Here is a 27,839-nt window from a genome sequence, read left to right as displayed (position 1 = left end):
TGGGCCTCTTCCTGGTTTTCTATGTACTGCGTGATTACGTGGGAGGCGTGATGATGTCACACGAAACTCCGCCCCGACGGCGTTCAAGATCATCTCCATTACAGTAAATGGAGAAAACAGCTTCCAGTTATGACCATTACACGTAGAATTTCGATATAAAACCTGCCCAACTTTTGTAAGGAAGCTGTAAGGAATGAACCTGCCAAATTTCAGCCTTCTACCTACACGGGAAGTTTGAGAATTAGTGATGAGTGAGTGAGTGAGTGAGGGCTTTGCCTTTTATTAGTATAGATTGTACAATACCTATCATTCAGACTGAATTCAATGTATATACTGTAGCAGTACCTTTCTAAATGTTTTGGTATTTTTCAAGGTTTTTTTTTTAATATGTGGAAATAGTTCTTAGATACATTAGTTTTAGTTAGGAGCTTTCTGATCTTCTTAAAGGTTTGCCAGTGTGCTGTGTATAAAGAAGCTGTTGAAATTAGCTTTTTTTTTTTTTGTTCAAAGATAATTTGCTTTCTAACCAACATTAGGAGATACAGTGCATCTCCTCATTTGGCCTCAGCCTTTGCTTTGCTGGCAGCTCCAAGCAAAACCACATGGACTGTGAAAGCATTTTGCTTCCAGATTGCTGTGTTTGGCATCTAACAAACTTTATTTTTGCATTAATTTATCTCCAGGCATAACTTTGACATCATAGATTCCCACATTGAAGCACCACTTGACACCCATTGGGCTTTGGGTACATGGGAAGGTTTGTAAGTGTTGTTTTTAGAAGCAGGGCTGCCTTAATTGTAGTCCTCCTGTGTTTATGAATATTAAAAAAAAATGTATGTCTCTTCAAAAACAAACTGTGGTTTATTGGTCTATAAATATATCAGAAAGCTGCCTTCCGTGAGAGAATTTTTCTGCTTTTCAGAGGGCAACACTTATTTCCCATTTTCCTATTTATAGCAGTTATTGATGAGAAATGTGATTTTGAATATATTTATTGATCTTAATGAACTAGTGTAGGAGGTCATAATGTGCAAGTGAATTAAATTATGTGGCTGGGAATTTGAACTTCACCAAAAATAAAACCAAAACAGAATTAGTATCCCCAGAACTTACCGTTTCCAAGAAGAATGTACAGAAGTTAAATCTAAGTGTATTTTTATGCATAGATATCATGACTTAAGATATCTTAGTTAAAGTATTATATATATATATATATATATATATATATATATATATATATATATATATATATATATATATATATGATTCTATGCTGAACTGGTTATAGAATATCATATATATATATATATATGATTCTATGCTGAACTGGTTATAGAATATCAGATATCTTGCTATTAAAATTCTTTCTTGGCCCATTGAATTTCAGATGAGTTTTGTTGGATTTGTACAGTTTAAATATAGTGCAAGATTCACAAGAGTGGCTATACTTTACATTCAGGGGTGTCTGGGATGCCCCTGTAAGAGTTGTGAGATGGGATTCCTCCAGACCTAAAGTGTAATCAGACCTCCAGAAAGTCAGGCACAAAAAGTATTTATTTAACTTTTGAAAATACAAATTAATATTTTGTACATTTATATTCTAAACAAAACAATTATAAACTGATGTGTCAGTGAAACATAACATCACAGGCAACAGATGTGTGGGCATGATGATTCTTCAAATCCACCAGTGTTGTGTAAAGTACTCAATAGGTAAACTTTTTTGTGATCATTTGTATATTTTATTTAACCAACTTGAAAATTAGTCAATATTTCTAAATGGGAAATAATCAATTTGTGAAATAAATACATCATGCCTCTCATTCACCCTGGTTCCAAGTCCTGTGCTATACCACCAAGAACCACAGCTGTGCCAATTTACTGCACAACCACACATGGTCCATGGAGTGAATGAATTAATAGCTGCTGCACATAGAAGATTTAGCTGTAGAGGCAGCTAAATGAATGCATTTGCCGAATGCTCCCTTAATCCATGATGATGACATCTCCAGCCGAATCAGGTTGTAAAATGTAGACAGCCAGTTCTTCAGCATAACTAGATCAAGGGTTTTTCATCTCTAACATCAAACATCTCTAGTTCATTCAGGTTTGATGGCTTCTGAGCATGGACAGCTCTCTTTAACTCACACCACAGATTTTCAATTATATTCAGGTCTGGGGACTGAGATGGCCATTCCAGAACGTTGTACTTGTTCCTCTGCATGAATGCCTTAGTGGATTTTGAGCAGTGTTTCGGGTTGTTGTCTTGTTGAAAGATCCAGCCCCGGCGCAGCTTCAGCTTTGTCACTGATTCCTGGACATTGGTCTCCAGAATCTGCTGATACTGAGTGGAATCCATGCGTCCCTCAACTTTGACAAGATTCCCAGTCCCTGCACTGGCCACACAGCCACACAGCATGATGGAACCACCACCATATTTTACTGTAGGTAGCAGGTGTTTTTCTTGGAATGCTGTGTTCTTTTTCCTCCATGCATAACGCCCCTTGTTATGCCCAAATAACTCAATTTTAGTTTCATCAGTCCACAGCACCTTATTCCAAAATGAAGCTGGCTTGTCCAAATGTGCTTGAGCATACCTCAAGCGGCTCTGTTTGTGCTGTGGTCGGAGAAGAGGCTTCCTCTGCATCACTCGCATACAGCATCTCCTTGTGTAAAGTGCGCTGAATGGTTGAACGATGCACAGTGACTCCATCTGCTGCAAGATGATGTTGTAGGTCGTTTGGTGCTGGTCTGTGGGTTGACTCTGACTGTTCTCACCATTCGTCGCTTCTGTCTATCCGAAATCTTTCTTGGTCTGCCACTTCGAGCCTTAACTTGAACTGAGCCTGTGGTCTTCCATTTCCTCAATATGTTCCTTACTGTGGAAACAGACAGCTTAAATCTCTGGGACAGCTTTCTGTATCCTTCCCCTAAACCATGATGGTGAACAATCTTTGTCTTCAGGTCATTTGAGAGTTGTTTTGTGACCCCATGTTGCTACTCTTCAGAGAAAATTAAAGGAGGAGGGAAACTTACAATTGACCCCCTTAAATACTCTTTCTCATCATAGGATTCACCTGTGTATGTAGGTCAGGGGTCACTGAGCTTACCAAGCCAATTTGAGTTCCAGTAATTAGTTCTACAAGTTTTGGAATCAATAAAATAACAACGGTGCCCAAATTTATGCACCTGCCTGATTTTGTTTGAACAATTATTGCACACTTTCTGTAAATCCAATAAACTTCATTTCACTTCTCAAATATCACTGTGTGTGTCTCCTATATGATATATTTAACTGACATTTTTTATCGTAACAACCAATGATTTATACAGGAAAATAATGACTATTAACAAGGTTGCCCAAACTTTTGCATCCCACTGTATGCTATGTGGGTTGGAGAAGGTGGCACTGACCAGAAAGCAGGAGACAGAGCTGGAGGTTGCAGAGTTAAAGAAGCTAAGATTTGCATTGGGTGTGACGAGGATTATAGGATTAGAAATGAGTACATTAGAGGGTCAGCTCAAGTTGGATGGTTGGGGGACAAAGTCAGAGAGGCGAGATTGCGTTGGTTTGGACATGTGCAGAGGAGAGATACTGGTTATATTGGGAGAAGGATGCTAAGGATATAGCTGCCAGGGACGAGGAAAAGAGGAAGGCCTAAGCGAAGGTTCATGGATGTGGTGAGACAGGACATGCAGGTGATGGGTGTAACAGAACAAGAAGCAGAGGGCAGAAATATATGGAAGAAGGTGATCCGCTGTGACAACTCATACCGAGAGCAGCCAAAAGAAGAAGATGATCCAGTGCCAAACTGGACATAACACATAACAACAACATTTTTTTATATAACACATTTTCATACAAATAATGCAGCTCAAAGTGCTTTACATGATGAAGAAAGAAAAAAGACAAAATAAGAATTAAAATAAGGGAACACTAATTAACATAGAATAAAAGTAGGGTCCAATGGCCAAGGAGGTCAGAAAAAAACAAAAAAACTCCAGACGGCTGGAGAAAAAAATAAAATCCGCTGGGGTTCTAGGCCATGAGACCACCCAGCCCTCTCTAGGCATTCTACCTAACATAAATGATCAGTCCTCATTGTATTTCAGGTTCTCATGGAAGAACTTGATGATGACGGTCATGTGGACTTCTGACCTTTAATCCATCAATGTAGGGACATCACAGTGCTTTGATCAGGTGATGGTGGCACAGGTCGCCTCCCCAGAAAACCAGAAAAAAAACAAAGAGAAAGTATAGGGTTAGTACGGATTTTGAATATGAATACCATGAATAATAATGATAATTAATTGAATATACAGAGCATCAGGATTAAACTAAGATGAAGCTATGAGAAAGCCATGTTAAAGTAATTTGTTTTCAGCAGTGCTTCACTGTATTAGCCTGGTGAATTTCTGCTGGAAAGCTATTCCAGATTTTAGGTGCATAACAGCAGAAAGCTGCCTCATCTCTTATTTTAAGTTTAGCTCTTGGAATTTTAGGCAGACACTCATTTGAAGATCTAAGGTTACTATTTGGAGTGCAAGGTGTAAGACATTCTCAGGATTTTAAAGTCAATTCTAATGGACAGAGATAACCAATGTAGTGACATCAAAACTGGAGAGATGTGCTGAGATTTTCTTTTCCTAGTTAAGAATCGAGCAGCTGCATTCTGCAGTAGTTGCAATCGATTTATGTCTTTTTTGGGTAGTCCTGAGAGGAGTACGTTACAGTAATCTAGTCGGCTGAAAACAAAAGCGTGGATTAATTTCTCAGCATCTTTCAATAATATAAGAGGTCTAACTTTTGCAGTATTTCTTAAGTGGAAAAATGCTGTTCTAGTAATTTGATTAATATGTGATTTAAAATTCAGGTCAGAGTCAATAGTTACCCCTAAATTCTTTACCTCCGTCTTGACTTGTAATCCTAATGCATCTAGTTTATTTCTAATAAACTCATTATATCCATTATTGCCAGTCACTAAAACATAAGTCCAGTGATACAATTTTAATTCAAGTAAAAACATTCCTGCATTACACCTATCGTGGATTCACTTTTTAATTTGGCTTTCCTGCTAAAATTGGAAAGCAGAGATTAAACTTTTCAAGGGGGGAGGTAAGGAAATCATGGACCTTACAAAGTTGAATTCAACAGCCAAACTTGAGTACAATTATAGATCCTAAAAAGATACTCTAGTAAAAGTTATATTTGACTATGAGAAAACTACTCAAGAAAAACTTGAAAGTATCTTGATATTAATTGTACTTAAGTACAAGTAAATGTTGGATATCTCCACATTTTATATCCATCCATCCCTTTTTTAACCTGCTTATACTGAGCAGCGTCACTGGGAAGTGTGAGCCTATCAGGGCAAGCAATTGGTACAAGCCAGGTACAGTGCCTGGACAGGATGAAAGCACATACACTCAGACTCCACAAAGGGAGCACTGGAGACTTGAACCATAGTCTCCTTGTTTTGAGACAACAGTGATGGCACCATGTTAAAAAAAAGTAATTACAAACTTAAAATAATGTAGACTTCTTTTTGTGTGTGATTTGTATTGTTATGAAAGAATGAGCCATGTAACTGCAACTTAAAGTAGTGACAATCAGTGTAGGCAGCCATCTTAAATTAGTGGGGTAAGCACTGTTAGAAAAAGCATACAGGCTTACCTCACTTTGAGAAGCAGCTAATGCATTCCTGCAAACCTTTTCATAAAGTGAATTTCCTATAACACAAACACCTAATTACAATTAATTTAAATTGAAAACATCATTAAGCATTCCATGATTTAGAAAATGATTCCCATTCGTTGTTTAAATAATACCAAACTATATTAAAATTGACAGAGATAGTTTAAAAACACCATTAAAACAACCTCTTATATTGTTTTTTAAGCACTTGGCCTGGACTTAAGCTCTTCTAGTTTCTCATTCAAAGCAATGGCCTTTTGTTTTTTTTTTGTTAGGCTTATTTAACCAGTTCACAAACTGTTTTGGAGCTGTGCTGCCTAGGATAATGTCAGAAGACATATGAGAAACAAATATGACAAGGTGAGAGAACAGAAAACATGGGTGTGCAAAAGTACACCATGTTGCAGCCTGCAGATCACTCCTGTCGCATTCAGGAAACCAGAGGCTTATGAAATATATTGCTCCACATACATATGTGATAGGTTGCTGTTACTCAGACATCCAGCCCCACCCATTTTCATGGGTGTCTACTGACTGCTACACTGTGTTAACACTATAACAGTTTTCATCTAAATTGCAACAAATTTTCAATGCACAGCATTGGTTTAATTTAATGTAGTCTCCAAAAACATTTCTTTCTATGACTGCTGATTTTCATGGAGAGGCAGGAGGGTTTGAAATACATATCTAGTTTTTTTGTTGGGGGGATAACCACCTCTATTGCAGAAGGGACCACAAAGTTTGCAGTACACCCGGGTTTGCATTCCAATACATTTTAATCGATTGTAACAGTAAGAGCCTCACATAGAACAACCCTCCTCACACAGAATGACTTCAAGCTGGCTAGACACCCAAAATGGCTTATCAATTTCATAAATAAACTCAAAGTCAGTATCAATAAAGAGAGAATACCTAAGTGCTAGGTACAGTGTATTTTTTCAATGTTGACCACCTTCAATCCTCCAATTAGCTGTGAACCACACAATTTCACTGAGATTGCACAGGTAGTGAACCAGCTGAGGTGGGGAAAGGCTGCAGGGATCTGTTGTATCCGGGGTGAACTTCTCCAGCCTGGTGATAAGGCTGTCCTCCTGACATTGCAAGCAATCTTTGCTTCCATTTGGGAGACTGCCATCATCCCAACTGAATGGAAAACGGGACTTGTCATCCCTATCTATCTATCTGGAAAGGGAAGGGTGATCACCTGGATTGCAGCAACTACAGGGGGATAACACTGCTCTCTGTGCTGGGTAAGGTCCTTGCTAGGATCGTCCTGAATAGGATCCGTGATCACTTGCTCACTTGACCAGAACAGTCTAATTTTACACCTAGGAAGTCTATCATCGACCGCATCCTGGCACTGAGGGTTCTCATGGAGCACAAAATATAGGCATATTGGCAAAGCGTTCAACTCAGTTGATCGAGCTCCCCTGTGGGACATCCTGAGGATTTGCGGGATCCTCTCAAGGTTACTAGATATCATGGCTGGCCTGTACACTGGTACTGTGAGTGCTGTGCAGAGTGGAGCCAGGACCTCTGCGTTTTTCCCAGTTGATTCTGGGGTTCGTCAGGGGTGTGTTCTTGCTCCTACTCTGTTCTTGTATGGACTGAGTGTTGGGCAAGGTCGTGGGGTCCAGCGGCTGTGGGGCATCTGTTGGTGAAGAAAGATTCCTGGATCTTGACTTTGCTGACGATGCTGTGATCTTCGTGGAGTCAATGGAGGCTCTGATCAGGGCGCTCAAGAGACTGAGCGAGGAGTCTGAGTGTCTGGGGTTGTGAGTGTCCTGGATAAAAACCAAGATCCAGACCTTTAATGACCTCTTGGGCACAGCCATCAGCAGTGGGTCTGTTTGCGGAGAGAGTGTTGTCCTTGTTGAGAGGTTTACTTACCTTGGCAGTGACATTCATGTCTCTGGTGACTCTTCCTATGAAGTCAGTAGATGGATTGGGAGAGCACAGGGGGTCATGAGGTCGCTGCAAAGGGGTGTGTGGCACTCCCGATATTTATGCAAAAGGACGAAGGTCCAAGTCTTTAGAGTCCTGGTGCTTCCTGTCTTGCTATATGGTTGCGGGACATGGATGCTATCCAGTGACCTGAGACAAAGACTGGACTCCTTTGGTACTGTGTCTCTCCGGAAAATACTTGGGTACCATTGGTTTGACTTTGTGTCAAATGAGCGGTTGCTCATGGAGTCCAGAATGAGACACATTACCTGCATTGTGAGGGAGCGTCAGTTACAGCACTATGGCCATGTGGTGCTTTTCCCCAAGGGTGATCCAGCTCGTAAGACCCTCATTGTTGGGGACCCAAGTGGCTGGACCAGGCCAAGGGGTCGCCCACGTAACACCTGGCTGTGGCAGATAGAGGGTCATTTCCGGAGGGTGGGACTGGACTGTGTGTCTGCCTGGAGAGTTGCAATCCGGGATCCCGAACTGTTTCGTTGTGTAGTGGGAGAGGCAATGCACTGTACCAGTGCTTGCTCCCCAACTTGACTTGACTTAACCACCTTGCTTAGCCTAGTTCAGGGCTGCAGAGTGTCTCTTCTGGCTACATTCAGCACATGGCAGACTTTAACTCCAATGCAGACTCCACTCATGCACATATAATATTACACTAAAGAAGCGCCAGTCTTGAATTATCATTTAAACTGATAATCATGTCTTTGGAATGTGGGACAATAACTGTAGTTCCTGGAGAAAAACTCCATACAGCCATGATGAAAACATGCACACTACATCCAGGCAGTGCCAGTGCTATGTTATTTCGCTCCAACTGACTGTGTAGTAGCTAACCCCGTGTAGCTGGGTTCCCCCTCCCTTATTATCAACACCCTAGGTGAATACCTAATTCGCTTTAATGGTGGCATCGGCCCAATGCTGTGCTAATCACTACACCACTGTGCCACCACAAGTACCAAGTAAGCAGAATGATAACAAAACCCTGCTACTCCTCTGGGCTTTCCTATATGTGTGTTGAATGCTATCTACCATGTTGAGTGGCTCACCTACTTGCCCAAACCAAAGTTCCACAAAGCTCTTTCTCCTCCCCATTCATGTCTTTGTCTTAGCTTTGGCCATTTTACCTCAGATCAGAAAATCCTTGCCTCAAAAATATGCACAGTTGTCCTTGTCCTTTCATATAAACAAAGCTGAGGCAGCTTTAACATTAAACTTTCTTCTCAATTTAGAACTGGCCATTTCCAAAGTCATAAATGCAAAGATCACATTTTTTTACGAGATCACACTTTTTTCTTAGTTGCCCCCAAAAGGTCTTGTTGGAAGGACTTTATTTACGTACTTCCAGTTCTCATAAATTGGAGAGCGCATGGACTTATTAAACTGTACTTTGGCAGAATTGCAAACATCCCAGGCATACCCTCTATGCTGCAAAAAGAGATATAAATCTTATTTGGCAGTTTTAAATATGTTGGCTTGCAATAAAGGATCAAAGAAGTTGGACACTTAAGCCTACTTCTTTTGAATCATCATCTTGGTATTAGGAAGGATTAGGCTATAATCCACTCAGAGGTGGTTAAGAATTGTGTATTGTAGGTTTTGTGCTACCCAAATTAACAAGGAAAAAACAAAGAAGACTTTTGAAAGTTTCTTATAAAATTGCAACTGGTCTACATTGGTTTATAAAAACCTTTTCATGTTTTCTTTATTTCAAAAGTGTGCTCTTTTTCCAGTTTATAGACTGCAATATTAGAAACATCTATAGGATTAAATATCCATTACCGCTCTGCTAATCTGTTAATCGTTTTGCTTTCTTATTACATCCATTTTGACCTTTTTGAACATCTTTCTGTGAAAATGTTTTGCCAGTAGTTTGATTTTATTTATAGCGGGTAGAGGTTTGAGCACAAACACACAAGTGTAAAAAAATGCACAGGTCAGCTGCAAATTTTAGTTTTTAGATTAAACCAGAAATCATTATCAAGACAAGAAGATTGTGCATGTGCCAATCTTAAACCATGCTTTTGATTTTTTTGATTTTTTTCTCAAAGTAAACAGTGAAAGTGTTTAGCTCTTTTGTAAATTAAAAAATTATATGTATAATAACATGCATTATGCTATTTGCTTGCTTATTATTGTAATCAAAAGGAAAAAAAAAAACCTGGCAATTACAATGCAATAGGAAAATATGCAGTATACTGAACTTTAAAGTTAATTAAAATAAAAATAACAAATTACATCTTGAGTAACAATACACATGTATTTTTCAATTTACTCTGGATTCAGAAAGAATGCAGACCACTTCAGTTTCTGCATACTGTACTATTTTGTAAATGTAATTATAAATGTATAAATTTGACATTTTCCCCATAACTTTACACAATCTAAACTTTCTGAATCCACTGTATGTAAGTCCTTCATTAATGTCATTCTCGGCTAGTATTGTTAACATAAATCGTATAAAAAGTTCAGCTGCTGCAAGCATTTTAATGGTTTAATCATTTATAATGCTGGATTCTACTCTTCTCTCTTAGCAGATACATGTTTGATAGGTAAGAGGATTTGAGTATGATTGCCAGATGGAGTACATGTCAGTTGTAATGTAGTGATATATTACAGTCAATAAAATAAAGGGAGGACAAAACTTGTGCTTTTAAAGTACTATTTGCATATGTTTTACAGTAAATTTGGTCTGATATTTTTGACTAGTATTATGTAAACATGATTCTTAGGGAAAATGAGACTAAGGTTTGGCCTCTAATATACTTTTGTATGTGCAAAGAAATTATTCAGTCAAAGGTACCCATTCCATCTCCATGAATTCTTTCCAATAATGAGACAGCTGTTTGAGTGCTGTGTTAACAAACAGGCCTAATTTAGAGCAGCCCTTCCCAGTGTAAATGTGGCTCATTTCTGTCCTCAGCACAGTAAATTTGTCTGCATATAGGTTCTAGAGGTACATCAAGGCATAGTTAGTATTTTCTAATAGAGAATGTGTGGGACAGGAGTCAGTTGTCCAAGGAATGAAGATTGTTTGAAAATCATAGAAGCAGAAAAGAGTAACATTTAGTATGAAGCCAAGAGAAAAATATCTGGAAGACTAAGGATGTCACGTCGTGTAAGGTTATTATTGCTCAATACTCCATCACAAACATAATGGGCAAACGTACAAAGTGCTAGAATAGCAGAAACAATTATTAACTAATAAGAACTTAAGTGTCTGACTCAGGTTTGCCAAAATTCACCCTGATGATTTTCAGAATTAGAGAACAATGTACTTTATACAGAATAGTCATAAATGGAACTTTCTGGCTAGAGAAAAGCTTGAAATGCACTAAATGATTGTGTACCTCATTCTAGTGGCCAAGCCTGTCAGTGGTAATATTATGGTTTGGCAATATTTTTCAATATTAAGACCTGGTTAACTTGGCATCATTGAAGTAACCATGAATTCTGCTTTTTATTAGGGGATTCTTCAGAAGAAAATCCAGCCATCTCGTAAAAAGCTAAAGCCAAAGCACAACTCAATAATGCAACAGTCCAAAAACCACATGAAATTCTACATCAGAATGGCTTAAGAAAAATAAATATACATTTTCGAAATTGACTGGCCAAACTCTACTCTTAATCCCCATTGAAATTCTATGGGTTACTTGAAAGGTTCAGTAGATGCTTGCAGTCTTAGAAAGGTCATTTATTTGAAGCAGTTCTGCAAAAATGAGTAAACTAAAATTCCTCCATAGTATTATAAGAAACTGTTCAATAATGGCAGGAAATGGCTTGCATCACTTATTGCTGCTAAATTTTGCATTACCAGTTATGAATTACTGAGTTCAAAAGCACTATTTTTTCACACTATTGTTATTGCATAAATTACATAAATAAATTATTTAAACATTTGTAATATTTGTTTTCTTAGTACCTTTAATATCTAATTATTAGATTTTGATTTTATAGACCATGGTGGGGGTTTTCTAACTCAGAATAAATACCAAGAAGGTTTATGTCTTTGAAAAATAAAGTTATACACAAGGAGATAGAAAAGGTAGAAATATTGGAAAAATAACAAACATTTGTGCCCCACTGGGTCCAACTTTGCAGGCAATTATCCTGTTTGTTAGGTAGCTGGTCAACAACCAACTTAAGGACTACTGAGTGCAATTCTCCTTCCTTTCATCTCCTATATCCCTCACTTCAATCTCTGTCTTACCTTCACCCCACCAAATGAGACCTTGTCTAGCTCATCTCCCAAAACTACCAAAAAAAAAAAATAGGGGAAAATACACATTTCTTGGTTAGATAGTCATATTAACGCCCTTCAAAAATTGTAGCTCTCAATGGGACAATTTAGAAAAATCTGGTATACAATTTATCTGTTTTAGTAATATATCGACCTCTCATTCAATAATAAAAATAAAAAAATATATTAACCAGATCAGCCAAAGATGGTACTGTTTCTGTCACATTGTATTTGGAGTGGCATGCTGCGTGATTAATGTCATTAGTTTGTTTTTTTATTACAGAAAAATAATTAAGATGAATTAATCATGAAAGGAATACTACACTCAAAATAATATATATATATATACTGTATATATATATACTGTATATATATATACTGTATATATTAAAATTGTATTTATCCCCTGTAGTGATGGCCATTGAAAATTTTAATCCCATATTTTCTGTCAAAATGATAACAAAGTCGTGAAACAGTGGGCTTAAAAAGGGGTCAGTGCTAAACAAAAAAAAAATCAAAACTTTCATTAAAAAAATTTTACGTTGTTTGTGTCATATAGTTCCACATGTCCGCTATCCAGTCAAGTAGTCAAAATTTCTTAAACAAATTTATTTTTGCTAAAATATTATTAAATAAAACAAGTTATGGAAAATCCTGTTGTGCATGAATGAAAAGCACACTCAAATGAGAATGAGCTTTTAAGATGCCTTCCCACCTTTTCAGGTTAAGTATTCTTTTAATTGCCTTTTCCATGTTGTAAATCAACAGTTGCCTTGTGTTTCTTCCAAAATTACAACTGAAAATTCATGTTAACACAGACAAGTAGGAAGGGGAGACATCACAAGTGATATCTCCCAAAGTTCGGATAGTGCTTGAATGCATCAAAAGTTACAGTCAATTATTACTTGCAGGCAACATCCCTAATTATTTCCAGGGTAAGTTATGCTTTCTGAGCTCCCTTCAGTGGCCCCAGGTGTTCCCATATCTGTGATTCCCAGCTGTCCTTTAGAAGGTCATGCCATCCCCTGATAACTTGTTGACCATAATAGGTAGCAGGCATCCATAGATAATGTAAGGGACTTACTTGCTGTCTTCTATCAGTCGGGGAGACTGAAAGTGCATATGTTATTAATACATCTGGAGATGTCTGAAAACTCTATGCTTCTTCCAGAAGGATGGTGTGCATCATTTGTAATGGGCTTTTTTTATATCAGGAATGACATTATCCCCTATTGCTCCTTGTTACCATTCACTGCAAAAGTAGACAATACAGTTGAAAATTACACAGAGGTCAAATATTTTAACCTATACAACAGACAGTCTTATTTTGTAATTTGTTTTTTTTTTTTGTAAAAAAAAAGCACAGAAATAGAAGAGTGCAGCATTAGAACATAGTGAATGCATTTACTGTACACATCTGTAAGTAAAAAATAGACAAATAATACTACAAAAAGATAAAATATGGATATAAATTAATATGATTATAAAATTTACCTGCTAGACCTATTTCAGTTATGTTTTGCATTCAATACATCAGTGTAATGCAAGCATATTCAGATACTATGCGGTTCAGAACTGCATAGCCCTCAAAATCAAACATCATTGAAAATGGGCATTTCTTTACTAGTTGGGCCAGAGAAAGTCTAAAATATGGGCGGTAGCTTTGTCTAAACATTGTTGAGTGAAAACAGTTGGCAAAGCAATATTCAGGAAATTACATGCGTCACTTTGCAGCTTTGTTGAAGAACCTGAAGAAAAAAATTAAAAGCAGGCATATCTCCTGCCATCTTAAAGTTCACAGTTCAATAACTAAAGAAAAATAAATCAGAAGCAATGGGTCTGAAGGAGAGTCCACACCAGCAGCATTGGTTAGTTTAGTAACCCTAGGGTACTTTCTATTTTTCTGGGACTTATTAACTAAAGAGTTATTTTCTAGAAAGTGCAACTAAGTGTTTTTTTTCTGAAAACAATAAACAAGGACAAATTCAAAACAGTTAAGAATAAAGACTATAACCAGTACTTACACTGTATATTCATAAACAATTATCTGACCACTAGAAACTGCTCACCTTCCCTAGCTGTAGATAAAATCTGAAACAATGGGAATAGTAAAAAGTCCACATTTTAACAATCAACATTTAAAATATGCCTGTTTACTAAACACAAAGTCATCAATCTCTTTTTCTATATAGCACCTTCAAGAAAACTAACTTTACAAGCAATTTTAAAAACACCTGTCTGACATTCCTATTTTCTTCTAAAAGATAACGCAGCAGGCAACCTTCTTGACACAGTTAGTGTTCTGAAATGGCAAGGGTTTGAATGCTGGATGTTCCCGCAGATATAGCTTCCAGAACTTCAGTTGTGAAAACCCTTTGGACAGAGCCTTCACCATGACAGATCACACAACCTCAGCTGTTGTTTTCTGCTTTTGCTTTAATGTTATTACATTATTTAAAAATATAAATATAGATTGATCCACAATTGAAATGCCCATTGTAAGCCCTGAGACTGAGAATAACATAAAGTGAATTTCATGGTGACAATTTCATGAAATAGCATGAAGGCCTTGAGAAGAAAATGTCATATAAAAAAGACCAGTCAGTAAAAAACTGACTAGGAGGGAAAAATTATGAAAGATGCTTCATGTAAACAGATGCATTTCTCAATGGAGAAATGATTAATTCAGCATTAAATTTCATAATTAATGCACTTACTCATCTGGCTTTTATTGGCTGATAATGCTAAAGTTATTGTCAGATTTACTAACCTCTTCTTATTTTCTTGTTAACTCTCTTATTTGCCTTTGTAGAGTCTGTAAGTTTAGTAAAACATAAATGCAGAATTACTTTTCAAGGTTCCATGCAAGTTTGTGTTCATAATTAGAAATACAGGTTTAACAGGGTGAGTGGCAATAAGAAAGCAATTCCTTAAAAAACAAATGGGGCCTTCAAATACTGGCTGTGGACTGTTGCAGACTGGACAAAGTCTCCTCTTCACAGTAGAAACTGAGAATTGCTTTTTTGACCACTGCTGAGCTGTGCTTGAAGCTGTTTTTCTGTGAGGTGCCTGTCACGCAAGCTGGTGACCCTCATAAACTTGTCTTCTGATTAGGTTGTGACCTGTTACTATCAGAGTTCCTTCCAGTTTCCAATTGCCTTTGGATTGTGTAGAACACCACACTCACTGACAGATTTTTTTTGTTGCAGTTTCCCTAAATGAAAGGCCTGCACTTCTAAGGGTAGTAATGCTCATTTAATTTGTTAATTGGCATTTTCTTACCATTATCACTGTAATATGGCCCAAGTAGTACTTCAGAGGGTATAGTAACACAGTCTGTTCCAACTCTGCTTTAAGACAGAGGGTTTTCAAGTAATTAACAGAAGTTGGGACACCTGTTGAAATTGTTTACTTCAGCTTGCAGGGCTTAATGTACTGTACTTTAATTGCTGTAGAACATCTGTAGATTGTCACCAATTAGTTGTTCCCTGAAGAAGGCCCATTTGTAATATTCTGATATTTCCATTTTTCAGTTTTTGCTAACAAAAACTTTGAATTTAAACCAAACCTCTGGCAGTTTACTGCTTACCTTTTCACCATTTTAGGTTATTCATTGTATTTCAACTGGTTAAATCTGAAAAAAACTGAGGTGTTCTAAAACTTTTGACTGGTAGTATATGTGTGTGTATATATATTTTATATATATATGTCCACAAAGCACCTTTTTGCTGCCTTCAGAGGGATAGACAGAATATAAAAACAATTTAAATGCAGAAGTTTCAATTTTTAATGTTGGTTGAGTAGCAGCCCCAGATTAGCTGTGCCTTGCACGTTAATGTACTTTCCTATTAATGATAACATTCTGTTATAATTTAGACCAAAGACATGAAAAAGCAATGGCAAAAAAGGAAGAGAAACTATCAAAATACATCTCAAAGACAAAAAAATTACTGCAGTTATTAAAATCATCATTGTCAGATAAGGAAATCATGTGTATTCCTGCCAGGATGCCACTCCACCTTATTCTGTCACCCTGCTGGCATCCCATGCCAGTCTCCTGGCTGAGACAGAGAACACCCTGCCTTTCTGCTTGACCATCCCTGATATTGGCCTCCCAGCTGGGCAAGGAAGCATCCCACATCATTCCACATATACAGTATATACTGTACATATATATTTATATATATATATATATATATACTGTATATATAAAATAAGTGTGAGTGTATTTGAGTAAGTAATATAAATATTTAGGCCTAATCACATCCCCTGGATAGACTATGTAACTGTTAAACCCTTTTCTCTAATTAGTAGCTTCATTCTGTTACAATTAAAACACTTCTACAGTAAAATACATAATATAGGAAATATGGGGTGAGTGGGATTAAATTATAAAAAGAGATTAACAAAGGATAACCAAACCATGATACATTCTGCAAAGGATAGCCTAACCCTAGATGTTTTCCACTGTTCTTTTTCTTTGTTGTGCTTTGATCCTTTGGGAAGCCACTTCTGCAGTTCGTTCTATGAAATGTAGCCAAGCTCTTAATCCTTTTCTGTTAAGTAATCCAGAATTAATGGATCTGAAGTGTGCCTGTCATAATTTATTACAGGAATACCTGTAAAGTGGGAAATGTTGGCTTTCATGGTGTTTTGTGTATGAACATTGATTGCTTCCTGATTGTTGTGTGAGTTGAATCTAAAATATAAGATGGAAAGTGGAACAAAAAACTTCCTTTGTGCGGAAATTCATTAAAGACTCTGTGCGTAATATCTACTGTATGTGTGGAGCTCTCTTGGTTTACACTGAGTTTAAACACTTTAGAAAATTCTAGATTTCTTTTTTCTTTTTTTTTGCACAATATAACACACATCCCCATGGATTAAACATGAGTGGTTTATTCGAAAATAATAAAAAATACATTTTGACAAATTCCTTTTATTTTTTTTTCTTGTAAATTGTTTACAGCCTACAGGCAAAATCTTGCAAATCACACATTTTCTCACTAACTCCTTTAATGCATCTAAATATTTCTTTTTTATAGATAGAAATGCTGGATTAGTAAAGAGCTGTGGTACAACACCATCACTGTAAAGTTTGCAGGGCTTCTAGACATAGTTTTTTTTTTTTCTCCTACTGTCCAAGACATGCTGCTGTTTAATTAATTGAAGATGCTATGTTATTCCAAGGTGTCTGAATTTATTTTATTTCAGTTTTAAAAATACAAAGAAAACAGCTCTAAACATAATTTCTTTTAACTCTTCAAAATTGTTTCAATAGAGAAATAATTATTATGTTATTAATGGATGCTCTAGCAACTGAAACTTAAATATATTTTAAATATTTGTTTAAAGGAAAGAAACATTGCATGTTTCAAAGTCATCCTTATTCAACTGCATTACATAGTTACAAGACATCAAAAAACAATCTATTTTTGTGCTTAAGAATTTTTTTTCTTCTCTTCTGCCTACTTATAGCAGCAATCAACAAAAGAGGTAAATTCTTTCATTTAGTTACTCTAAAGTTATGCACATGCATCCAAGAATGTTTTATATTCTTAAACTGCCATTGAGAAGGAATAAGCTTGATACATATTTAAAAATTAAAGAGTAGAGAGAGAATCAATCAATGTTTATTATATACAGTACCTTTTCTAACATGCACCATAGTACTTTATGAGACTAACAAGATTAAAATACACTATCTGTGGAAAAAAAAAACAGTCCAGTGAAAGACAGCAGGAGATGACAACCAGATGTGAACAGGGAGAGCAATCATAAGCAGAGGTCGAATAGCTAGCAAGTGTTCAGACAGATAAATAAAACATGCTGCTACTTTACCCTAGCATACCTAAATACATTCTCAAACCTGCTTAATCTAGTTCATGGTTGTAAGGGACCAAAGCTTATTGTAGAGGAAGTGTAAGAAACAATCTTGGACAAGTTGTCAGTCCATCAGAAGCCCCATTCTCCCAACTTCCTATACTCGGTCATGCAAGGGACAATTTAATTAACCTTCATCATCATATCATAGCACTTTCTGGTGAGGGTCTTGTGACAGTAGGCCAAGCAGGTTAGCCCAGGTTTCCCTGTACTGAGCTACAGAATCTAGCTCTTCCTGGGAAATTTGTCTGTTGCAGGGTCTCCACCCAGTGGAACATGTCCGAGCAGCTTCAGGGAGAACAGCCCAGTGGGGTATCCTTACCACAATGCCAAAGCACCTCTGCTGGAACCACTCAATTCAGAGGCACAGTGACTGTACTCTGAAGCTCTTCTGAATTACTGAGCTTCTCACCCTATCATGGAGTATCAGCTCAGCATCCCACAAACCTCTTTTCTTTTGCCTATACTTGCAATCTCATTCATTTGGTCATTACACACAGCTCATGACCATAGATGAGAACAGAAATATGGATCGATCAGAAAAACAAGAGTCTACATGCTAGACTGTCATAATGGTGTGGTGGTGATGTTTGTGAATTTTAGGGATGCTCTGAGATTGATGCCTCTGGTAGGGTTTCCCTTGACAAACAGGTTTGGGCATAAAGTTCACACAAAGAATCATTCACAATGACCTTCATGACAGTAAAAATTAGAAAACAATGTACCCTGCCCATAGCATAAGAGCACAAGAAATTTGACACATGACAGGAAACCATATAGTGCATCAGGCTCATTTGTGTAGCTAATATCTAATCTGTGCCTGTATTCTAGATACTTATAAGTTTTCAAGGCTTCCACTTCAACTGCAGGTCTATGTGTGTATGTATGTATGTATATATATATATATATATATATAGTGAACGCTGGCCCCGGCACAGACAGACGGACATCATATTTTTTCCACACACTATTTATTTATATACACTATTTACAAAGTCTTTTGCTCACGTGCACCCCCAGTGCCCTCTCGCACCGAATTCCCCAATGTCCAGGCCCACAGTCCTTTGTGCCTTCCTGGCCGCCTCCAGTCCTTCCTATATATATATGTGTGTATGTATATATAATATATATATAATGTATATATACTGTTAAGTGTAAATAAATATTTGCAATAGTGAAGATCATGAGAATGACAATTAACAACAAAATTAGATGGACAACTACATTTAACATAGTATTACTAGATGGTGATCACTAAATCCCACTAGTTTATTTATGTGGAGAAGCATGCCATGAAGAGCTGTAAACTGTACACTGCACATATCTGCAAGATACATAATAAGTAGCCATCAAAATATTTGTATTATAGTCTGTACAAAATCTTGGGTCTATGAAGAAAGTCTTTTCATACCATTTTTGTCTTACTGACCACAATGAAGCTGAATGTTTGTGGTTCTGAAGATGACTCTGGGAGCATTTTCCAAGTGTATAGCATTAGCATTAACATCTGATCCTCTTTGCATTCATTCGAAGCATACTTCACTGCAGTCTGTGGTTGAAGGAAGATTGGAGGTTGAGGCAAGACTGGAAGATGGTAACATGAAATTAATTCAGTCATTCTTACTGCTATTGCTACATTCATGTGCCATGGCTCATTCATCTTGTCACTTGGGTTGCTCATATGTCATCACATATTATCTCAAGCATCATGGATCAAAAAAGATGCCCAAGGTAGTAGGAAATGCCCTTCCTTTGAATGTGAAGTGATAAAGAATATCTAAGCGGTTTTATTAATCAGTGTTTAATGAAGGAAAAAATCTTATTTATAATTGTTGTATGGATGACTGAAGTTATTTTTAAACAAATCCTATCAGTTTTCATGGGTTTTGGTGGTGTTTGAGCAAGCCTTTTGTTAAGGAAAAACTTAATGTTTTCCATTTAAAATAAGAGAAATGATCTGTTTGTTTTATGAAAATTGACAAAGCGGTTTTAAGGAAAACAGACTAGCAAATCATATGAAACCTGTATTGTAAACATTAGAGTACTCTATTATTGTGATTTGTGGCATACTTTTGATCAGTTATGAGTGGAGTATAGACTGCAGCCTTTCTAAAGATTTTTTAATGATTAAAAAATCTCAAGTTTATAAAATACAAAAGGCCAGCAGGAACTCAGATTGCTGCATCATTTTAAGAAGACAATATGAACATAGGAGTATGATGGCAGTCATCATATCACATTATGCCTTTAAAAAACACCTTCCAGCAAATATCAGTTGGTTGGCAGGTAGAAAAAAGGTATTAAAAGCAACTGTCAATAACTATTTGTAACACAAACTACATTTCATAAAACACTTATGCTTTATTATTTTTCCATATATTATATATACAGTACATGCTGCTTGTTCCTGCTTAGAAGAGATTATGCATTGTGCCCAGGAGAGGGTTCCCCACCTCCCCAACATATGCTACTTGCCCGTATCACAGATAGGACTGAAATACCACTTATTTTTGCCCAGGCTTCAATGTGTTTCTTGTTAACTGTTCAATGACTGTCTGTCTTAAAAAAAATCTTTGACTTAAAATTCGTGTGCACTCACATATTGTGCCACCTCACACTTCTCAGTATCCCACTTTAGACTATAACATGCATTTTGAATTTGGATTATATACACTATGAACAAAATTTTGCTAGATTACATTTACACTTGGCATTAAAATGCATCTCCTATGTCTGCATTGTGTCAAATGTGAGTTTAATTCAGCTTCTACATGTTTGTTGCTTACACATAAAAAAACACATTTAAATTTACACTTATGTTAAACATGGCTGCTGCTCATTTCCTAACCCTGTTGAATGTGACCTTAGTGATCTAATCACAATGTAATCATATGCATTTACATCTGATTTTTCATGTGGTCAACTTCTATTGGATCGTGACTGGATGACCAATAATACAGGCCAGGTGTAAAGGGAGTCATACGTTCACATTTGTTCATTTACCCATTGATCAGTATCATATGACCACAGAAACCCAGTAGCTGTATTTACAACTTACTCTTCAAACAGAATATGCTTTTGTTTTAGGTCATCTTGACTGTTTATTAAATTGATTTCCTCTTCATTTTATAAATGTCTTGTTCAGAAGGCTTAGAAAAGTAATGATAAATTAGCTGCATTTCTTTAAAATACAGTAATGCCTAATTATCTTTATCCACAACATGTGCTAATGCTCATTTTATTATTCTTGATATAGTAATTATCTAACTTTAAGTGGTATATGTACTGTAAATGCAGTACCAACATTTCTTTTTCTCTCCTATATTGCAGCTTTCATGGTAATGAAATGAATTTAATCCATCTCCATCTTCACCCAGACAGGTTACATAAATTGAATTAATTACCATGTAGTGTGGTTGAAAATAGAAATTTAGGGTCCTTCAAAAGTTGATTCAGTGTTATTTTGGAGAAATGAACTAGATTGGGATTGTCCTGCTTTGTTGAGTTGATTAACCTCTTCTTGTGAAAACTGTTCTAAATGAGGCACATTTGTTAAGAGTAAATCCTTAAGCTTAATTTTAAATATGCATTAACTCATTTGCATTAACTGGTTAGCAGACAGCTATGGCTCAAAGACCATTTACGTTTAATTCCCTCCTATCAAGCTAATTTTATAAAGTGTGTATCACTGCAACAATTCATTCCACCATCTTCCTCCATGTGCCATTATATATGTAGAGTTTTAATTGGATAAGTAAGTGGACTTAAAAAAAAAAAAAAAAAGTGTAGTGTAAGAGGTTTAATTAAGTACTGTACTCAGAAGGAAAGTGAAGAACTGAAAATTACTCATCCGTTTTAGGATTCAAATCACTTGGATGATACATGTATTATTAGTAGGAAAAAAGAAGTCTATGATTTAAGAATAAACTGACATGGTAGAGTTAAAACATTAACAAGCCATGTAATTAAATAAGGTCTGTTATTGATAAGGATTGGCTTCTAATTAAGCAACTGGGTTGGAGCAAAAACCTGCAGCCACTATGGCTCTCCAGGATCAGAGTTGACCATCCCTGGCGATGCCTTTCACAATAAGCATTGCATTAACATTTTATTTGCTTTAGAACATCATGTTTGATGGTGGTAATTCTGTTTTTTCAGTGACTGAAGCTGGCTTTGGTGCAGACATTGGGATGGAAAAATTCTTCAATATCAAGTGTCGATCCTCTGGTCTCTGCCCTGATGTAGTTGTTCTGGTGGCCACTGTCAGAGCCTTAAAGATGCATGGAGGGGGACCCAATGTAAGTACTGAATATTTTAACAAAATGAAGATACTAGTATTTTACAGTGTTCTCAGTGTTGAACTATATGCAGCAGTCATTGCTAACAAATGCTTAAATGAATTAATCAAAATGGCAGTTTTTGACTTCACCCTTTTTCAAATTAAGAAAATTTTCATAAATGTTTCCCTTAGAACAAATGAGTAAACTGCAAATTCTATGCCAGTAACATTTTCCATATAACAAAGGTTTTTAAAGTTTAGCAATTTTTAAAATTACCAAGTAAAATAAAAAGATGGAAATTTAATAAGATTTTAGTTTCAACCATATATATGTTTGAAAAAAAACTGTACCCAATGAAAATATAATCTTTATTACCTTTACCTCAGTTTTACTTATGTATGTGTATAAAGGTGACACTAAATAGAGAATCTGTATTAAAAGCACGGTCAGTCCACCCACTAGTGCAACTGTATATTGTCTGGAAGAAGTGGATGTTTCACCAGATGACACCCAGCTCCAAAATCAAACTCCCTCAAGTATTTCTCTTCCTCCTAGGCCTTAGGATAAAATTCTCAGTGAACACTCATTTCAACACTTTGTAATTTTGATTGTCTAAAACCCTTTCCCCAAAGCTTATCCATCAATGAACAGCGTATGTTATCAAGCCACAAAACCCTTATTTTATTATGTACAAAAACTGACATTCTGAGACAGCATGTAGAAGTCAACTTTCAGGTTATCTTCTCTCTCTTGTCCTTTTTTCTTGATGTTACATGTAGTATGTTTTGGGTGATTGATTGGTACATTTTATTTCACAGTAAGAAGAGTCAGTAATTTTAAACACTTTACTGCATTTTTCCCGGATTTGTGTATGTATTTGTTAATGATTTAAAGATTTCTTCATAATTTTTTTTTTTCTGTTTTAGATTAGTATTGTTTTTTTATGGATCAACATGTCATAATCCATGCACTGTACCACCATTTTTTTTTTTTTGTAGAGCCAAAACCAGTTCTGTAGAAACAGGATGGATTTTTAATTGAAACCTTAATTCAGATTAAAGATATAAATACACCCACCCATTCAGCACTGGAAATAGTGACTGTACATTAAAAGCTACTAAATATGCTTATATTTTGGCATTAATAAAATTAGTAAGAATCTTGCTTTTTGTGGGATAGTTAATCCCATGGAGAATAGTGTTTCCCAGTGTAACCATAAATCGTGAGAGCCCTGCTCAAAGATGGGAGACAGTAAAGGTTGCTTCGGTCACCATGCCAGACATTCCTCTGTCTGCCCAGTTTCCTGTAAGCCTTAACTGAAATGCAAAGTAAAAAAAAAATAGTCCACGTACATATAGTACAATTCCTCAGTTTACATTTATTATTAAGAGAAGTGACATGTTGGCAATAGAGTAAAAGGTCAGTCTGAAAATTCTAGTTAGTACAAAAGATGCATTTTACTTTCTTATTATCTATATTTATACATAATGTCAAGGGTCAACAAGGAAAACTGAACAAGCAAATATTTTTGGCAACTTGAGGTCCCTAATTTTTGATAAAGTGATGTAATATACTAGTAACAGAACTACTATGAAAGATTTAGTGTACTGATTTACTGAAGAAAATGCTGTTTATTGTAATATTTGGAGACAGTATCTTGACCCCAAGCTTTGATCTCCAATTGTAAAAAATAAATGTAATTGTATTTATTTTGTAAGTCTACTTGGAAAAAATACATCAGCCAAATAAATATAATTTTTGCAAGATATGAAATCAGAGTATTCTGTATGTAGCTAGTAGTTCTTGATAATCATAGTTAAATTTCAGATAGCCATGATTTTCTTTGTGACCACAGTTAGCAGGTAGTGTCTAACACAGTGCTAATTCAATTACTAATTATCACCGTACATAACCTTCAATTCCAGTTGCTTAGCAGTTTTAATACCTTATTTAATTATATTTCTAATTTCTCATTCAACAACAACAACATTTATTTATATAGCACATTTTCATACAAACAGTAGCTCAAAGCGCTTTACATATTAAAGAATAGAAAAATGAAAGACATAATTATAAAACAAAATAAATCAACATTAATTAACATCGAATAAGAGTAAGGTTCAATGGCCAGGGGGGACAGAAAAACAAAAAACTCCAGGCGGCTGGAGAAAAAATAAAATCTGTAGGGATTCCAGACCATGAGACCGCCCAGTCCCCTCTGGGCATTCTACCTAACATAAATGAAACAGTCCTCTTTGGATTTAGGATTCTCACGGAAGGGCTTGATGATGATGATGGTCACGTAGACTTCTTCCTTTTAATCCGTCCATCATTGTTGGAGCATCATGAAGCTTTGAGTAGGTGGAGGTGGCGCAGGCCACCACCACAAAAAACGGAAAAAGAAACAGAAAAGAGAGTAGGGGTCAGTACCGATTTTAGAGCCACCATGAATAGTTGTTATGATGAATTGAACATACAGAGTATCAGGATTAAGTTAAATTACGATTAAAATGAAGTTATAAAAAGGCAATGTTAAAGTAATGTGTTTTCAGCAGTGTTTTAAAGTGCTCTACTGTATCAGCCTGGCGAATTCCTATTGGCAGGCTATTCCAGATTTTAGGTGCATAACAGCAGAAGGCCGCCTCACCACTTCTTTTAAGTTTTGTTCTTGGAATTCTAAGGAGACACTCATTTGAGGATCTGAGGTTACGATTTGGAATATAAGGTGTCAGACATTCCGATATATAAGATGGGGCGAGATTATTTAAGGCTTTATAAACCATAAGCAGAATTTTAAAGTCAATTCTGAATGACACAGGTAACCAGTGTAGTGACGCTAAGACTGGTGTGATGTGTTCTGATTTTCTTTTCCTAGTTAGGATTCTAGCAGCTGCATTCTGCACTAGTTGCAAACGATTTATATCTTTTTTGGGTAGTCCTGAGAGGAGTGCATTACAGTAATCTAGTCGACTGAAAACAAACGCGTGAACTAATTTCTCAGCATCTTTCAGTGATATAAGAGGTCTAACTTTACTTATGTTTCTTAAGTGAAAAAATGCTGTCCTAATGATCTGATTAATATGTGATTTAAAATTCAGATTACAGTCAACAATCACCCCTAAGCTTTTTACCTCCGTCTTGACTTTTAATCCTAATGTATCCAGTTTATTTCTAATAGCCTCATTGTATCCATTATTGCTGATCACTAAAATTTCAGTTTTCTCTTTATTTAACTTGAGAAAGTTACTATTCATCCATTCTGAGATACTAGTCAGACATTGTGTTAGTGAATCAATAGAATCGGGGTCATCAGGTGCAATTGATAAGTACAGCTGTGTGTCATCAGCATAGCTGTGATAGCTCACGTTGTGCCCTGAGATAATCTGACCTAACGGAAGCATGTAGATTGAGAATAACAGCGGACCCAGGATAGAGCCTTGTGGAACACCATATTGGATATCATGTGTCTTCGAGTTGTAATTCCCACAACTAACAAAATATTTTCTCCCTGTCAGGTAGGATTCAAACCAATTTAAGACACTGCCAGAGAGGCCCACCCATTGACTAAGGCGATTTCTAAGAATGTTGTGATCAATGGTGTCAAATGCAGCACTCAGATCTAAGAGGATTCCTCCTTTTTAGACTGGGGTGCCTGCAGGTTTTCAGTCTAGCAATTTTTTTAAGTTAGTAACCAATTTCTGCTGCTAATGGGAAAGACATAATCCGAGTTTTGACACCCCTGCTTTAGACATTTTTGATATTTTTAGATTTTAGATATTTCCCAACAATGCTTTTTACCTTGAATTTTTTGCCATGGCTATTACGTTGATCCAATGTAAACATAACCACATAAAGTCTTCCCTGGCTGTGCCTTCGTCAAAACACAGAATCAGAATATAACAAGTGGTTAAATCGATGGTTTCAGATGCTTAGAATGGACCAGTTAAGAACTTGGAATCTGGCCTGACAAATATGAACAGAAGTGATGTTAACTAGATAATTAGGGGATAAACTAAATTCGAAACATTGTTCATAGAAAAAAAGAACGTAACTTGTACACTCAGTGTTTAAACAGGAGGTCTCACTTTTATTTAATAGTATAAATGCATTGACCCATCCATGGGTCAGGTCTGTGTCAGGTTCCATTTGTAATGCACAAGAAAAAGCCAAATTTCATCCCCAGATTCCTTGGGGAATATTAGCATATCACATTGAAGCGAATTATACTCTTATGTTTATCTTAAACAGTTAACTTCAGGCCAGTTTATACATTAAAACATTTTGTGATTTTGGAACCAGTTGAAAAATTGAGCAATTTCAGAAATTAGGACTTGCCTGTCGATTTGTCTTTTCTTTGTTTGCAGTTATTTATTTGTTGTTAGTTTTAGGATCCAGACTCTGCATTGACTTGATATGTTTTACAGTTCGGTGCTCTTGATTTGCTGGACAGATAGTAAGTCTGCAGCCCAGAGCAGTCAACTTCCATTTTTATAATTTAAGGTGTTGAAATTTGGGTAAATTATTATATAAATTAAATTTATTCTGGAGTGTAAGTTGAAAGAAAGATTCAACATGAATTTCAGCATTTTAGCATTAGCTGAAAATAGAAATGTTTTTTTATTTATTTTTAAATAAATACTTTACATATGGTTCTTGTTATTATGGGATGGTGAGGTTGGCTTTTGGTACCCTGAAAAACATGGAACAGAATGAAGAACATTAACTATTAGTTAACTATTACATAACTGTGCAGTTACACTATTTCAGCGTTTTTACAACTTCATATTATTAATAATTAAAATATTTTATTGAGAATGGGAAATTCAGCCCAAGCATAGTTATTCAATTACTAAGTATAACCAGGATAATAACAGTAGCAATTTGTCAAAAATAGTCTTGAAAAAGGTGCAAGTATTGTTTATTTTTGTTTGATTAAAATATGTATTACCTAGGGTTAGAACCTGTCATTTTATTAAGACCATAATGATATTCTCACAAGAACAGAAGCCCAACATAGCTTTGTGGTTGTCAAGAGATAGTTTCAGGGTTGTGTTAACTTCAGTTTGCTTACCTTAAACAAGACTCACTTTCTTCAGTTACTGCACATACCCATCACACTGCAGCTCTGAAATAATTTGCTAGTTCTTCTCTAGGCTTTAACTCATGCTGTTATGTCACTGTTTAAATTGGAGAGCAAAGTTGCCAGTAGTGTCCCAGATATGGCCTCACATTATTCAGCTTAAACATGGCATTTCTTGACATTTTCTTTATATTGTGCAGTATGTGTAAAACCCAGCATCCTATTAATTAGTTTGGTTTAGGGTTTAATTCAAAAAACTTATAATTGTTTATGTTAACCTCCTTTTCTCCACATGCTTGTCCAGATTTCAATTTTGTCTAGAATGTCTCCAATGCTGACTTTTTAGGTAACTTCCACCTAATTTAATAGTGAGAACATTGAGGAGGTTGTTGACTGCACTACTAACTACATCAACTTCTGTATGGACATTGTAGTTCCAGTAAGAACAGTACACAGATATGCTAACAACAAGCCATGGATTACAAGTGATATCAAGGGCCTTTTGAACCAGAAGAAAGGGGCTTTTAAAGGCGGTGATCAGCATGAGCTCAAGCGCGTGCAGAAGGAACTCCGAGTCCAGCTCAGGGCAGCGAAGGAGCAGTACAGGAGAAAGCTGGAGCAGGAGTTGCAGAATAACAGCATGAAGGAAGTGTGGGATGGGATGAAGATCATCACAGGCTGCAGTTCAAAGCGGGATGCCACCAT

General features: G+C 36.3%; 1 protein-coding gene across 1 annotated transcript in view; it reads left to right on the top strand.

Moving 5' to 3' along the window:
- Positions 1-27,839, top strand: part of mthfd1l (methylenetetrahydrofolate dehydrogenase (NADP+ dependent) 1 like) — a 400,198-nt gene that overhangs the window by 238,448 nt on the left and 133,911 nt on the right. The window contains exon 21 of the mRNA XM_039747812.1: positions 21,933-22,072. Within this exon, the coding sequence (XP_039603746.1) occupies positions 21,933-22,072 (140 nt within the window). The remainder of the gene's footprint in view (positions 1-21,932; positions 22,073-27,839) is intronic.

The sequence above is a fragment of the Polypterus senegalus genome, chromosome 3, assembly GCF_016835505.1.
Source record: "Polypterus senegalus isolate Bchr_013 chromosome 3, ASM1683550v1, whole genome shotgun sequence".
Taxonomy (NCBI): Eukaryota; Metazoa; Chordata; class Cladistia; order Polypteriformes; family Polypteridae; genus Polypterus; species Polypterus senegalus.
Note: the sequence above shows the minus strand (reverse complement) of the source record. Positions and strands in the feature narration are given on the sequence as shown.